This window comes from Halichondria panicea, chromosome 5 (assembly GCF_963675165.1).
Source record: "Halichondria panicea chromosome 5, odHalPani1.1, whole genome shotgun sequence".
NCBI lineage: Eukaryota > Metazoa > Porifera > Demospongiae > Suberitida > Halichondriidae > Halichondria > Halichondria panicea.
The window spans coordinates 632861-647003 of NC_087381.1; the positions used below are offsets into that span (position 1 = coordinate 632861).

At 40.6% G+C, this 14143-nt stretch overlaps 3 protein-coding genes across 3 annotated transcripts; 1 reads left to right on the forward strand and 2 right to left on the reverse strand.

Moving 5' to 3' along the window:
• Nucleotides 1-314: 314 nt before the first annotated feature.
• On the reverse strand, nt 315-4895 carry LOC135336545 (neurotrypsin-like). Its single transcript, XM_064532400.1, has 6 exons — nt 4738-4895; nt 3329-3524; nt 2875-3044; nt 2617-2809; nt 2356-2504; nt 315-1097 (listed from the first exon to the last, which is right to left on the reverse strand). Exons 1-6 carry the CDS (start codon nt 4793-4795, stop codon nt 670-672), a joined length of 1194 nt encoding a protein of 397 aa, XP_064388470.1. The 5' UTR covers nt 4796-4895; the 3' UTR covers nt 315-669.
• A 454-nt stretch (nt 4896-5349) lies between these two features.
• On the reverse strand, nt 5350-14119 carry LOC135336544 (neurotrypsin-like). Its single transcript, XM_064532399.1, has 6 exons — nt 13960-14119; nt 12536-12731; nt 12082-12251; nt 11824-12016; nt 11563-11711; nt 5350-5887 (listed from the first exon to the last, which is right to left on the reverse strand). Exons 1-6 carry the CDS (start codon nt 14015-14017, stop codon nt 5460-5462), a joined length of 1194 nt encoding a protein of 397 aa, XP_064388469.1. The 5' UTR covers nt 14018-14119; the 3' UTR covers nt 5350-5459.
• On the forward strand, nt 7916-8908 carry LOC135336575 (uncharacterized). Its single transcript, XM_064532430.1, has one exon. The coding sequence runs from the start codon at nt 7916-7918 to the stop codon at nt 8906-8908; it is 993 nt and encodes a 330-aa protein (XP_064388500.1).
• Nucleotides 14120-14143: the final 24 nt, after the last annotated feature.

The following is a 14143-nucleotide window of genomic DNA, read 5'->3' on the forward strand; positions in this document are numbered from 1 at the left end:
CTACAGTACATACAAGTTGTCACCGCTGATGGCATGCGGCAGCGGTGACAACTTGTATGTACTGTAGTGAAATCTCCAACCATTTATTATGCCTCAGTGCACATGGCCATAGCAAGGTACAGTGGAACCTCACATTTGTCAAGTTGGTGCAGGAGGTTTGTCTGTTATTCGGAGGTGTCCCCTTTATTGAGGTTTTACCATAAAATTACGTTACTGGCCTCAAATGTGCACAACTCCCTCATGTATTTGACCCTTGAATTGTATTATTGATCTCTGACATCATAATTTTGTTGGTGTCTGTGGTTTATTAGTGATGACGAATCCCAATATTAATATTATTCATGGTCCAACATTGTATACATGTACTAAATTGGCACTGGGCTCATGTAAAGTGTATCTATAGAAAGTGAAAGCACTAAGTCCAAAAATAATTAGCCAATCTATAATTATAGCTTATGATTGTCTGAAAACATAATTTTTTATATAATTATCTATATCACAAACAGTGTCCCAGCTCAAAGTTCATATTTGGGAAATGACAGTTTCTGGCCAAATACCATGCAAGCATGTATGGATTATTATAGACAGTTTTGTGACATCGTATATAAAAGATAATATTGAGCTAAGAAATTGAGCTATAATAATTATGAGACATCAAGATACCCGTGGTTATCCCGGATATGGTGGAGGGGCTTCTCCGCCAGAAAAATACAGTGCAGGGGGTGGTTTTGCAGTGGCTGGGGGTTGCTGAGGATAACTTGGGGCTGGGGGTTGCTGAGGGTAGGACGTGTGGTACGAGGGGGCGGCATATTGTCCAGTCGGGTAGGCAGCTGCTGGTTGAGGCCCATGAACATTTGGAGGGGGAGGTTGATTAGAGTTTGAAGATCTTTGATTCATGGAGTAGGCTGTATTTTGTGTATTTGTGACGGTCGTTGTAGCTGTCGACGTAGTGTTAGAGTTTAGATTCCTGGGTGGGGGGCTATTCAGGCGACGCCTTCTTACGATACTACAGAACAAGACGATAATCACAAACACGAAAATGATGAAGATGACAGGAACAGACACTCCAATACCGATAGATACGCTGGACGCCGATGCTGCATAAAAATAAAGTATGTCAGTGCATGTCGATGTGGTCTGTAATAATTATAGTCATAATTATTGTATGTATATGATGGTCAGCCATGGCTACCCCCTGCATTACGCATGCATCATAATACATGATTACCACGTGGCGGTTGCTGTGTAGTGGTTACGGCCATCGCGCTTCGTGTTAATAATTTAAGTTGCATGTATGCATGTGTGGGGCCACGCCCACCTACGAGTTGATGGCTGAAATGGTGGAAAAACAAGCTTCGCTTCATGACTGGAACTTGATCTGAGAGAGCTCTAACGGAATAGATGGAGCATCCATATAGCTAAAGCTATACGTACATTGTACATACATAGATTGTAGCATGGCCACGGACTAATACCACTTGATTATTAACATGAAGTTCAATTGCAGAACCATCCAGTGTGTTCTTGTGTGAAAGGGGGGTTCCATGGAACCTGTCTGGATCCGCCACTGCAGCAACTGCTATATATATACAGTGGAACCTCCATTACGACCACCTCCAAAGAGCAACCACATGCTATATAACGGCCAAAAGCTCAGGTCCGGATTGAAACTACAATGACTTCAATGTAAAGCAACCTCTCAGGAGCGACCAGAATGTAAATGCGCGTTGGTTATAAGGCTCTATTTGATTCCTTGATTGAACGCCGCGGTTTCAATGACTCAACTAAAAGCTATACAATTAAAAGTACAACAAAATAGCCAATAGTTATACTTAAATGACATTTTTTACACCTATTTACCTACAAGCTTTGAAAAGGCTGTAGGGACAAGCTACAGCTAGGTATTCACGATTGTGCAAAATAATGCTATCTCAGCAATAATTTTCTGCTAATTCTTGGTGTGGCTGTCCGTTCCGGGAGGTTATTTTCCATTGCTAAAGCTTGTTGGGGACTAGAAAGCTGCTCGTTATACAGAGTTGAGAGGGAAGCAGTTAGCAAAGCTCCAAGATTCATTTGCAGCAAGAAATGACTCATACTATGAGTCTGCATACATAGTTGGCAATCGAAACCTCTCACGGAAGATCACCTCTCTATAACGGCCAAAAGGCTGTTCCTCAATGGTGTCCGTTTTATGGAGGTTCCACTGTAGTTGAATGTTTTACTGCTTACTATAGGTGGCAAGCATTTTACAACCACGCTGGAGCAAATGCACAAGTAGCGTCTTGTGCTATCTTATGTGAATTCCGAACTAAAGGTCTCCGCCATGCACACTAATTGATACTACTATTGACTTACTTGTAGTACAGATCAAGGCAATATCTTCAAAATGGGTGCAATCTTCAACTCCGATAGGGTTAGCAGGGCAATTAATGAGTCTGCTCTCAGTTCCTGAGCAATGAAGATTGTCCAACCATGTCCGAGTGGATGATGAAGGTTGGGAGAATCTATGATTATCAAAAATATTGCACAAACTATATAATTATAGAATGATGGATGTGATCCGATGTCTAGTCAGTAAGTATTACTCAATGACGAGTCTATAATATACACACTCACCCTAGCGTTCTAACTATTCCGTATCGAGTGTAGGTTGAGAACCCTAGTTGACGACAAGCCACCACTGCATCATTTGGACCGAAGAGGTCATCACACACGGTCCCCCATTGTCCATTGTAATAGACCTCCAGTCTGCCAGAGGAGCCTATTGTTTGACCTGACCTGTCTATCAGCCTCAGGTCTCCATTTGGGCCTAAAAACAACACAATTCATTAATAGAAGAATGCTGGCTATAGTATATACCGGTACTACTCTTACTTGCAGTGCTTGCAGTAGTGCTTGTAGTACAGACCAAGGCAATATCTTCAGAATGGGTGCAATCTTCAACTCCGATAGGGTTAGCACGGCAATTACCGAGTCTGCTCTCAGTTCCTCGACAACGAAGCTCGTCCAACCATGTCGGAGTGAATGATGAAGCTTCAGAGAAACTATAGGAGGTAATGATTATGTTAACACAATTGCACCAGCTATAATACATGCATGCAGTGATATACTTGACAAAGGTTCGAAGAATTTATAAATATAGTTATAGGAGGAAATGATTTTATGACCATAATTATATGCTATATAGAAATTAGCTATTGAGTTCGATGAGATTTCATTGAAACTGTATACAAACTGTACAATAAAGTACATGGTATATATACATGTTTCTTCAACTAAGGTGAATGATTCTATGGAAAGTTATTTTCTGATGATCTTACACACTCACTCTAGCCTTCCAACTGTTCCGTATTGAGTGTAGGTTGAGAACCCTAGTTGACGACAAGCCACCACTGCATCATCTTGACTGAAATTGTCCTGACACACTGTCCCCCATTGTCTATTGTAATAGACCTCCAGTCTGCCAGAGGAGCCTCCTGTTTGTCTAAAGCTGCCTACCAGCCTTAGATCTCCACTTGATTGTCCTGTATATATATACAGACACGAAAATCAAGATAAATACATGCATGCATGTAGGGGTTGGTAGATTATGCTAGCATAATTTTGAGCATAATTATTATAGGTAAATTTTGTTGGTGAGAATTATGCTGGCATAATAGGCACATTTATAGCAATCATGAGAATAATAGGCAGGTTTCACCATAGATTGAATAAGTTTCACAGAAATACAGGTCAGTATACGAGTCATATATAGTATAAACATTTGGTGGTTAATTATCTTCTTGCAATTTTATATTATAGTGTTAATAGATTTACGTGGCAATTATTATAATTATTATGTTACTTGTGCAACGACATGGGCCAATGTTGTGCTTTGGAGGAATAATGTGGGAATAATAGGCGATTTGAAAAGAATAATAGGCTGTTTACTTGAGCATAAAAGATAGGTAATCTCGAGCATAATCTACCAACCCTACATGCATGCATGTGCATACATTCATTCAACACTGTATACACGGTATACGTATATTATATGGCTAACAATTACATGAGAATGAAAAACATGCTATTTAAGAAAGGAGGAATGTGTGTGTGTGTTCCTGCCACTATATAGATGCAATTTACGCACCCAAGAATTAACACTATAGGAAATCCTGTGGAAATCCTTGCATATTCTTCCAAACAGGAAATATGCATGGCTGGTGTGTACACAGGATTTCCCTGAGTGTGTATAATCCCGCGGCTATAGGTGTGTGCATGTAAGTTTTTAGAAGCCTTTTCAGCCTGAATACTAATGCATGACACAACCATAACAAGATGGCAACAAGACTGGTACAGGATTCATCTAAAGTTACAACAGCTAGGAGAACGTTGTGATTCTCGTTCACCAAATACCTGTTTAACTAGCAGAATCGATCATATCCACACCATTCTGTGATTCTATACCATAATTATAGTCTACAACTGTTCTTTCAATTTCAAAGCTGCCATGATATTTACTATAATAATTGTCATAATTATATGCTGTATAGCTATATTGCCATGCAGGACGATAACGCAACAGTATGTACAGTAATTATTATAACAGCTATATAGAGTACGACAGATCTCGCTCAATTCATATATATCTGTCTCATAATTGAGTTTTCTTAACAGAAACAATCATACAATGCACACAATCATCATACAGAGTGGAAATATCTCACTTTAGGAAATAATTATTATTATCCAGCTCACCTCTAACAGGCCAAACCAGGCTCAGGAGAGTAACTGTCTTCCACAATAAGCAACTCATTATTAGTAATGTTTCTTGAAATTCAGTATCAAAATGAAAGTACAACTTTTATACAGCTCTCAACCTAGCCTCGACTCCAGCCCCTTGAAGAGCGGCCTGGAATCGAGGCTATTCTCAACCATGTGCAGGATGTCATGTGGGTGGTATGAATTCATCCATGTGACTGAGTATTACTGAACTCAGGATGTTGTGATGTTAGGTCATTAACCTTTATCCTTATTGCACTTGTATCAAAGCAGTACTTCTGCATGCTTGTGCATGTGCATATTACCCTTTAATATCTTCTTCATGTTTATATTCTGCATGTTGGGTCATTCCCTATATACACTCACGTTGTCAGTCAGTTTGCCAGTCCCAATTTCACCCTTTACTATAATGCATGTGACCTATATAATTTTGTCTTGCTGCAAATAACTTAGATAAGGCTAGTAGGCTACTGACAGGGCGGTGGCGGCTAACGTGACAATTGTAGCTACTTACAACTATATTTATACATTTTGGTAGCATTGACTATACATATGCGCATAACTGCAGGGCGTTGAGTTGATGGCAAGCATGTATGGATTATAATAGACAGTTTTGTGACATTGTATAAAATAAGAGAATTGGAAAAGATAATAATTATTGAGCTACAAAATTGAGCTATAATATGAGACATCAAAAGTTATCCCGGATATGGTGGAGGGGCTTCTCCGCCAGAAAAATACAGTGCAGGGGGTGGTTTTGCAGTGGCTGGGGGTTGCTGAGGATAACTTGGGGCTGGGGGTTGCTGAGGGTAGGACGTGTGGTACGAGGGGGCGGCATATTGTCCAGTCGGGTAGGCAGCTGCTGGTTGAGGCCCATGAACATTTGGAGGGGGAGGTTGATTAGAGTTTGAAGATCTTTGATTCATGGAGTAGGCTGTATTTTGTGTATTTGTGACGGTCGTTGTAGCTGTCGACGTAGTGTTAGAGTTTAGATTCCTGGGTGGGGGGCTATTCAGGCGACGCCTTCTTACGATACTACAGAACAAGACGATAATCACAAACACGAAAATGATGAAGATGACAGGAACAGACACTCCAATACCGATAGATACGCTGGACGCCGATGCTGCATAAAAATAAAGTATGTCAGTGCATGTCGATGTGGTCTGTAATAATTATAGTCATAATTATTGTATGTATAATTATGATGGTCAGCCATGGCTACCCCGTGCATTACGCATGCATCATAATACATGATTACCACGTGGCGGTTGCTGTGTAGTGGTTACGGCCATTGCGCTTCGTGTTAATAATTTAAGTTGCATGTATGCATGTGTGGGGCCACGCCCACCTACGAGTTGATGGCTGAAATGGTGGAAAAACAAGCTTCGCTTCATGGCTGGAACTTGATCTGAGAGAGCTCTAACGGAATAGATGGAGCATTCATATAGCTAAAGCTATACGTACATTGTACATACATAGATTGTAGTATGGCCACGGACTAACTCAGGTATATTATAGCCTCCTTCACCGGCCTTTGAAAGAAGGCCTGCTATCGACTGCTTGCGCATGCGCAAGATTATTGGATTTTTTTCCCGTAAATATTTCTATAATACTGGAACATCAGAGGAAATATCCTAAAAGTCATACACAGAGCTATATAGCTAGCTAGCTAGAGACAGAGCTGTGTAGGTTTGTTGTACTGCTATTTTCCTCTGATAGAATCAGTAGCAGTAGTATAGTAGACTTTCACCAAAGTTAGTGTTAAAAATGGGCGTGGCCTGTCCATATAGGCTCTTATCAGCCGTCACTCCTTTCAGACGATCGTCATCCACACTGTTGCAGGCTGTGAGTCTTTTGTTAACATAGCAGGCTAAGGGTAGCTATCAGAGAATGCTATCCGATGGGCTAGAAACCTTCAATCGAACTTTCTATCTACTTCCTTCAATCCACTTCCTTTCGTTGTGATGTCATAGTTTTACTGAGCATAAACGATGTTATCCAAAGCCCCCAGATACCGGGGGGGGGGGGATATTAGCGCATGCGCAAGCAGTCGATACCAGGCCCACTTCCCTAGTGGGAAGTGCGGCCTGGGATCGAGGCTAGGTATAGGACTGGGACCTTCAATTATTGCTGAATCAGCTAAAACGCAGCCACGCCCACGATTTTTAATATGTTTTGTGTGTAAAAATTTTGTGCAGCTACTGATCTTTTTTAGTTCTAAAAACGGTGTTCTAAACCTTCCTTTTAGCTCTTAATTCTTAGTGTAGTAGGTAGTTCAAAGGCTTAAGCAGACATATCCGCTGGGAGAGAGCATCATGTTCTATTTAGAGTAAGTTATTAGCCTATAAAAATAAAAATGTCACTTATTGTCAGCTGTAAGGCCACTCCAAGTGATACTCTGGTTTCTGGTCCACCGCCCGCATCAGATTTTATTCTTGGATTTCTATCTCATTATTGGATTTCTATCTCATTATTTCTACTACGCATGCGCAGAATGGTCCATGTGGTACAAAATAGTGTGATAATGATATTCATTTGCAAAATAATGAGGTGAAATTGATAATGACATAATGAGAAAAGCCGCCCGCCCGCATGCAATTAGAAAAACTTCAGGACCAGAAACCAGAGTGTCACTTGGAGTGGCCTAAGACTAAGTTTTGTGCAAAATCTCACCTTTGGCCAAAGAAGTGGCTCTCTCCCAGCAGATATGTCTGAACTACCTACTACACTAAGAATTAAGAGCTAAAAGGAAGGTTTAGAACACCGTTTTTAGAACTAAAAAAGATCAGTAGCTGCACAAAATTTTTACACACAAAACATATTAAAAATCGTGGGCGTGGCTGCGTTTTAGCTGATTCAGCAATAATTGAAGGTCCCAGTCCTTAATACCGTATAGCGCGAAATTTTCGAGGCACTTATATTTCGTGGATTGGCCTCTAAAAGCATTTCGTTGCACAATGTTCGTGAAATGACTGCTTACCGGAAGCCACACCTTTAATGTTATGTTTAACAGGAAACACTTCTAGGCCACGCCTTAAATTTTCGCTATGCACTATGTAAGTGTTTGCAGGCAGCTGTACAGTACAGTACGTCTCATCTATCATCTCTAGCATGTCTAGCTCTAGCTAGCTAGCTCTAGCGCCGGTGCAGTATGACTACTACATCTATCTTTGAAATGGAATCAATGATTCGAGGATACCATGTCTACCAAGCTGTATGGCATCCACATATTGGAGAAGAGTTATGTTGTGCTACAGAGCATGCAAATGTACGCGATCGGTACGCTGTTGCTGTGAGGAAATCAAGCCTTACTATAGGCCACATCCCAAGGAAGATCTCTACCCTCTGCTCCCTATTTTTGCAGCGCGGTGGTACTATCACATGCCAGGTAACAAGCTTGAGACGCTACTCAAGCGATTTAGTACAAGGTGGATTGGAGATACCCTGTGTCTTGAAGTTTGAAGGTGATATCAAACTTGTAAACAAAGTTATAAAATTGGCCAAAATTCACAATAAATCCGACTGTACAGCGGTAGACAGTAATGCTGAGGAACTGCCAACAATTAAAGAAGAGAGTGATGATACTGACGAAGAACTGCCAGTAAACAAAAAAGTATGCACAGTGAATGGAGTAAACATTGCTGACCTTACCGAAATCATCAGCGAAGGAGGACAACTAACAGATTTACACATGGAGTATGCACAAAAGTTACTCAAGAAACAATTCCCACACATCAATGGCCTGCAGCCAACAGTGTGTCTTACGAGAACAACATGTAACGACGGTCCAAAGAAGACACTATCGTCAAACCAACTTCAAATTGTCCACACCCGTGGAAATCATTGGATAGTGGTGTCAGCCATTGACTGTGAAGAAGGAGTTGTGAATGTATATGATTCTCTTTATGAAACAATTGTTGGTGCTACAAGGGAAATAATTTTAAATATCTTTCAAGCATCGCTCATTAATATGGTGGAATCCCAAAAGCAAGAAGGTGTAGTTGACTGTGGACTTTTTGCGATAGCTAACGCTACCAGCCTTGCCTATGGGACTAATCCAGGATCCTATGTACAGTCATTAATGCGGCAGCACTTAGTGAACTGTCTGGAGTCAGGTGTTTTGCCGATGTTCCCCTCTGAATAACTATTACCATTGTGCATGGCATTATTGAATATTATTTTTATTGGAATGCAGTTTGTGTTGCAGAGAATCATCATAATAATAATAGAATAATAATTAAGAATGCACACTAGTCAGAAAGACAGGCCACTATACCAGCACCTCTAAAGCCATTGATCATGATTTCAGGTTTGGATATCAGATAGTCATACAGTTCCATTAACCATTTAGCACCAATTGGCTTAACAATAGACAGTTTGAGATCAACTGGTACTACTGGCAGGTCGTCAGCGAGTTTCTCACATATTTTCTTTGCATACCAATCCTGAAATTTTCCCCGCATGAACTCTTTAGCGGCTTTATTCACGCTGACATCTAGTGGTTGTAACCTATCAGTGCAGTTAGCAGGAACAAATACTCGGTGGAGGTGGCTTTCATCGAGCTTTTTAAGTACTGGGTCTGTCATCTGCCCTTTGAATTGATCAAAAATAACAAGAGCAGGGTAGTTGGGTGGAAGTTTGAGTTCTTTTCTCTTCTTGCTGATGTAAGGAACAAGAATTTTGTCAACATAATCAAGCATTGTGCGCTCATTAGCCCAGTGATTGCAGCTGAAGGTAATGTGCCAATCACAAGGGAATTTAATGCTCGGAAGACATCTCTGAGTTTTTCCCGTGTAGATAAGTTGGACAGGGAGGAAGTCACCAGTGAGGGAGGCACCAAATACACCTGTAATCTGCCTCTTGTCATCTACTCCTGCGATTTCAACCCTTTTTGCTCCTTCCTTCTCCATGGTCCAAGAACTAACTGGAATGTAATGGATACCAGTTTGATCCCAGTTTATTATAAGGTCGTGAGGGATTTCTTCCATTTCTACAACCGTCTTCACATCTAACAAAAACTGTTCTTTAATGGCTGCGAAATTTTCAGCACTCACTTTCGCCTTTGTAGATGCTCTTCTTTTCACAAAGCCCATTCGCTCAAGAATATGTTTGCCCCAGCTTTTTGTGAAGGTGATGTGGCCCCCATTAGAGGCTAGTTGACTTTTGTCTTTGCTTCGCACAATGCCCTCTGCACACCCAATAGCAATTGCAGTGTTCAATACAGCTCCATGTGTACGTATGGTTTTGAGGTAGGCTCTAACCTGCATCTCTGTTTCTTCTCCTAGTAAATATGGCCGGCCTCTCTTTTTTAAGGGAAGCTCATCAATTTCTGTGTCCTCCTTCCCTTCACTTCTCAATCGTTTCTTTTCTTTAAGAAAGGCATTCTTCCAATCCCTTACTGAGCTCTCCTTCAAGGGATCTGGGAGCTTTGAGGCATAGAAGCGCACAGTAGCAGTTACTCCATACTCCGCTGCCTTTCTCCCGATTTCAGCCTTCTTCTGAGCACTTATTAACATATAGGTTCCTCGCTTAGCTCCCATACTACGTGAGGTAAGCACATCATTGACTTGCTTGTTGGCTGAAGTGATTGCACGTGAGGGTATGTGTCTAGCGAGGGATCCACTGGGATGTGGGAGCTTTACTCCAGGGTAGCGTCCATCATGCTCACCATCAACTCTAGCTCTAGAGAAAAACTTTAGAATAGACATAGCTAGCTTGCTACCTGTACGTATATGCAACTGGATCCTGCGTACTTGATGACGTATTTAGCTGGTGGAGGCTGGAAAGAAGGAGATAATTCTAATTAACGAACAATTTTCGTGGAATTAATTTTCGTGTAGCATTGCTGACCCACGAAATCCGCGAAAATTAAGCCCCTCGAACATTTCGCGCTATACGGTAATACACTGAGAATACCACTTGATTATTAACATGAAGTTCAATTGCAGAACCATCCAGTGTGTTCTTGTGTGAAAGGGGGGGGTTCCATGGAACCTGTCTGGATCCGCCACTGCAGCAACTGCTATATATATACAGTGGAACCTCCATTACGACCACCTCCAAAGAGCAACCACATGCTATATAACGGCCAAAAGCTCAGGTCCGGATTGAAACTACAATGACTTCAATGTAAAGCAACCTCTCAGGAGCAACCAGAATGTAAATGCGCGTTGGTTATAAGGCTCTATTTGATTCCTTGATTGAACGCCGCGGTTTCAATGACTCAACTAAAAGCTATACAATTAAAAGTACAACAAAATAGCCAATAGTTATACTTAAATGACATTTTTTACACCTATTTACCTACAAGCTTTGAAAAGGCTGTAGGGACAAGCTACAGCTAGGTATTCACGATTGTGCAAAATAATGCTATCTCAGCAATAATTTTCTGCTAATTCTTGGTGTGGCTGTCCGTTCCGGGAGGTTATTTTCCATTGCTAAAGCTTGTTGGGGACTAGAAAGCTGCTCGTTATACAGAGTTGAGAGGGAAGCAGTTAGCAAAGCTCCAAGATTCATTTGCAGCAAGAAATGACTCATACTATGAGTCTGCATACATAGTTGGCAATCGAAACCTCTCACGGAAGATCACCTCTCTATAACGGCCAAAAGGCTGTTCCTCAATGGTGTCCGTTTTATGGAGGTTCCACTGTAGTTGAATGTTTTACTGCTTACTATAGGTGGCAAGCATTTTACAACCACGCTGGAGCAAATGCACAAGTAGCGTCTTGTGCTATCTTATGTGAATTCCGAACTAAAGGTCTCCGCCATGCACACTAATTGATACTACTATTGACTTACTTGTAGTACAGATCAAGGCAATATCTTCAAAATGGCTGCAATCTTCAACTCCGATAGGGTTAGCAGGGCAATTAATGAGTCTGCTCTCAGTTCCTGAGCAACGAAGATTGTCCAACCATGTCCGAGTGGATGATGAAGGTTGGGAGAATCTATGATTATCAAAAATATTGCACAAACTATATAATTATAGAATGATGGATGTGATCCGATGTCTAGTCAGTAAGTATTACTCAATGACGAGTCTATAATATACACACTCACCCTAGCGTTCTAACTGTTCCGTATCGAGTGTAGGTTGAGAACCCTAGTTGACGACAAGCCACCACTGCATCATTTGGACCGAAGAGGTCATCACACACGGTCCCCCATTGTCCATTGTAATAGACCTCCAGTCTGCCAGAGGAGCCTATTGTTTGACCTGACCTGTCTATCAGCCTCAGGTCTCCATTTGGGCCTAAAAACAACACAATTCATTAATAGAAGAATGCTGGCTATAGTATATACCGGTACTACTCTTACTTGCAGTGCTTGCAGTAGTGCTTGTAGTACAGACCAAGGCAATATCTTCAGAATGGGTGCAATCTTCAACTCCGATAGGGTTAGCACGGCAATTACCGAGTCTGCTCTCAGTTCCTCGACAACGAAGCTCGTCCAACCATGTCGGAGTGAATGATGAAGCTTCAGAGAAACTATAGGAGGTAATGATTATGTTAACACAATTGCACCAGCTATAATACATGCATGCAGTGATATACTTGACAAAGGTTCGAAGAATTTATAAATATAGTTATAGGAGGAAATGATTTTATGACCATAATTATATGCTATATAGAAATTAGCTATTGAGTTCGATGAGATTTCATTGAAACTGTATACAAACTGTACAATAAAGTACATGGTATATATACATGTTTCTTCAACTAAGGTGAATGATTCTATGGAAAGTTATTTTCTGATGATCTTACACACTCACTCTAGCCTTCCAACTGTTCCGTATTGAGTGTAGGTTGAGAACCCTAGTTGACGACAAGCCACCACTGCATCATCTTGACTGAAATTGTCCTGACACACTGTCCCCCATTGTCTATTGTAATAGACCTCCAGTCTGCCAGAGGAGCCTCCTGTTTGTCTAAAGCTGCCTACCAGCCTTAGATCTCCACTTGATTGTCCTGTATATATATACAGACACGAAAATCAAGATAAATACATGCATGCATGTAGGGGTTGGTAGATTATGCTAGCATAATTTTGAGCATAATTATTATAGGTAAATTTTGTTGGTGAGAATTATGCTGGCATAATAGGCACATTTATAGCAATCATGAGAATAATAGGCAGGTTTCACCATAGATTGAATAAGTTTCACAGAAATACAGGTCAGTATACGAGTCATATATAGTATAAACATTTGCTGGTTAATTATCTTCTTGCAATTTTATATTATAGTGTTAATAGATTTACGTGGCAATTATTATAATTATTATGTTACTTGTGCAACGACATGGGCCAATGTTGTGCTTTGGAGGAATAATGTGGGAATAATAGGCGATTTGAAAAGAATAATAGGCTGTTTACTTGAGCATAAAAGATTGGTAATCTCGAGCATAATCTACCAACCCTACATGCATGCATGTGTATACATTCATTCAACACTGTATACACGGTATACGTATATTATATGGCTAACAATTACATGAGAATGAAAAACATGCTATTTAAGAAAGGAGGAATGTGTGTGTGTGTTCCTGCCACTATATAGATGCAATTTACGCACCCAAGAATTAACACTATAGGAAATCCTGTGGAAATCCTTGCATATTCTTCCAAACAGGAAATATGCATGGCTGGTGTGTACACAGGATTTCCCTGAGTGTGTATAATCCCGCGGCTATAGGTGTGTGCATGTAAGTTTTCAGAAGCCTTTTCAGCCTGAATACTAATGCATGAGTGACACAACCATAACAGGATGGCAACAAGACCGGTACAAGATTCATCTAAAGTTACAACAGCTAGGAGAACGTTGTGATTCTCGTTCACCAAATACCTGTTTAACCGACTTTATTAGCAGAATTGATCGTATCCACACCATTCTGTGATTCTACCATAATTATAGTCTACAACTGTTCTTTCAATTTCAAAGCTGCCATGATATTTACTATATAATTATTGTCATAATTATATGCTGTAGCTATTGCCATGCAGGACGATATTGCCATGCAGGACGATATTGCAACAGTATGTATATAACAGCTATATATAGAGTACGACAGATCTCGCTCAATTCATATAATTATTCCTGTCTCATAATTGAGTTTTCTTAACAGAAACAATCATACAATGCACACAATCATCATACAGAGTGGAAACATCTCACTTTAGTATTATTATCCAGCTCACCTCCAACAGCCCAAACCAGGCTCAGGAGAGTAACTGTCTTCCACAGTAAGCAACTCATTATCAGTAATGTTTCTTGCAATTCAGTATCAAAACTGAAAGCACAACTTTTATACAGCTCTCAACCATGTGCAGGATGTCATGTGGGTGGGTGGTATCTATGGTGGTATAAACTGGTGGGATCATT

Bases quoted from the DNA above. Each gene is read 5' to 3' on its own strand.
- LOC135336545 (XM_064532400.1), bottom strand. From the start codon at position 4,795: ATGAGTTGCTTATTGTGGAAGACAGTTACTCTCCTGAGCCTGGTTTGG. The intron at 2,505-2,616 runs GTGAGTGTGTAT...TGATAATCATAG, and splicing joins GGAATAGTTAGAACGCTAGG to ATTCTCCCAACCTTCATCAT. The intron at 1,098-2,355 runs GTAAGTCAATAG...ATTTTTATGCAG, and splicing joins TGCCTTGATCTGTACTACAA to CATCGGCGTCCAGCGTATCT.
- LOC135336575 (XM_064532430.1), top strand. From the start codon at position 7,916: ATGACTACTACATCTATCTTTGAAATGGAATCAATGATTCGAGGATAC.
- LOC135336544 (XM_064532399.1), bottom strand. From the start codon at position 14,017: ATGAGTTGCTTACTGTGGAAGACAGTTACTCTCCTGAGCCTGGTTTGG. The intron at 12,252-12,535 runs GTGAGTGTGTAA...TACCTCCTATAG, and splicing joins GGAACAGTTGGAAGGCTAGA to TTTCTCTGAAGCTTCATCAT. The intron at 5,888-11,562 runs GTAAGTCAATAG...ATTTTTATGCAG, and splicing joins TGCCTTGATCTGTACTACAA to CATCGGCGTCCAGCGTATCT.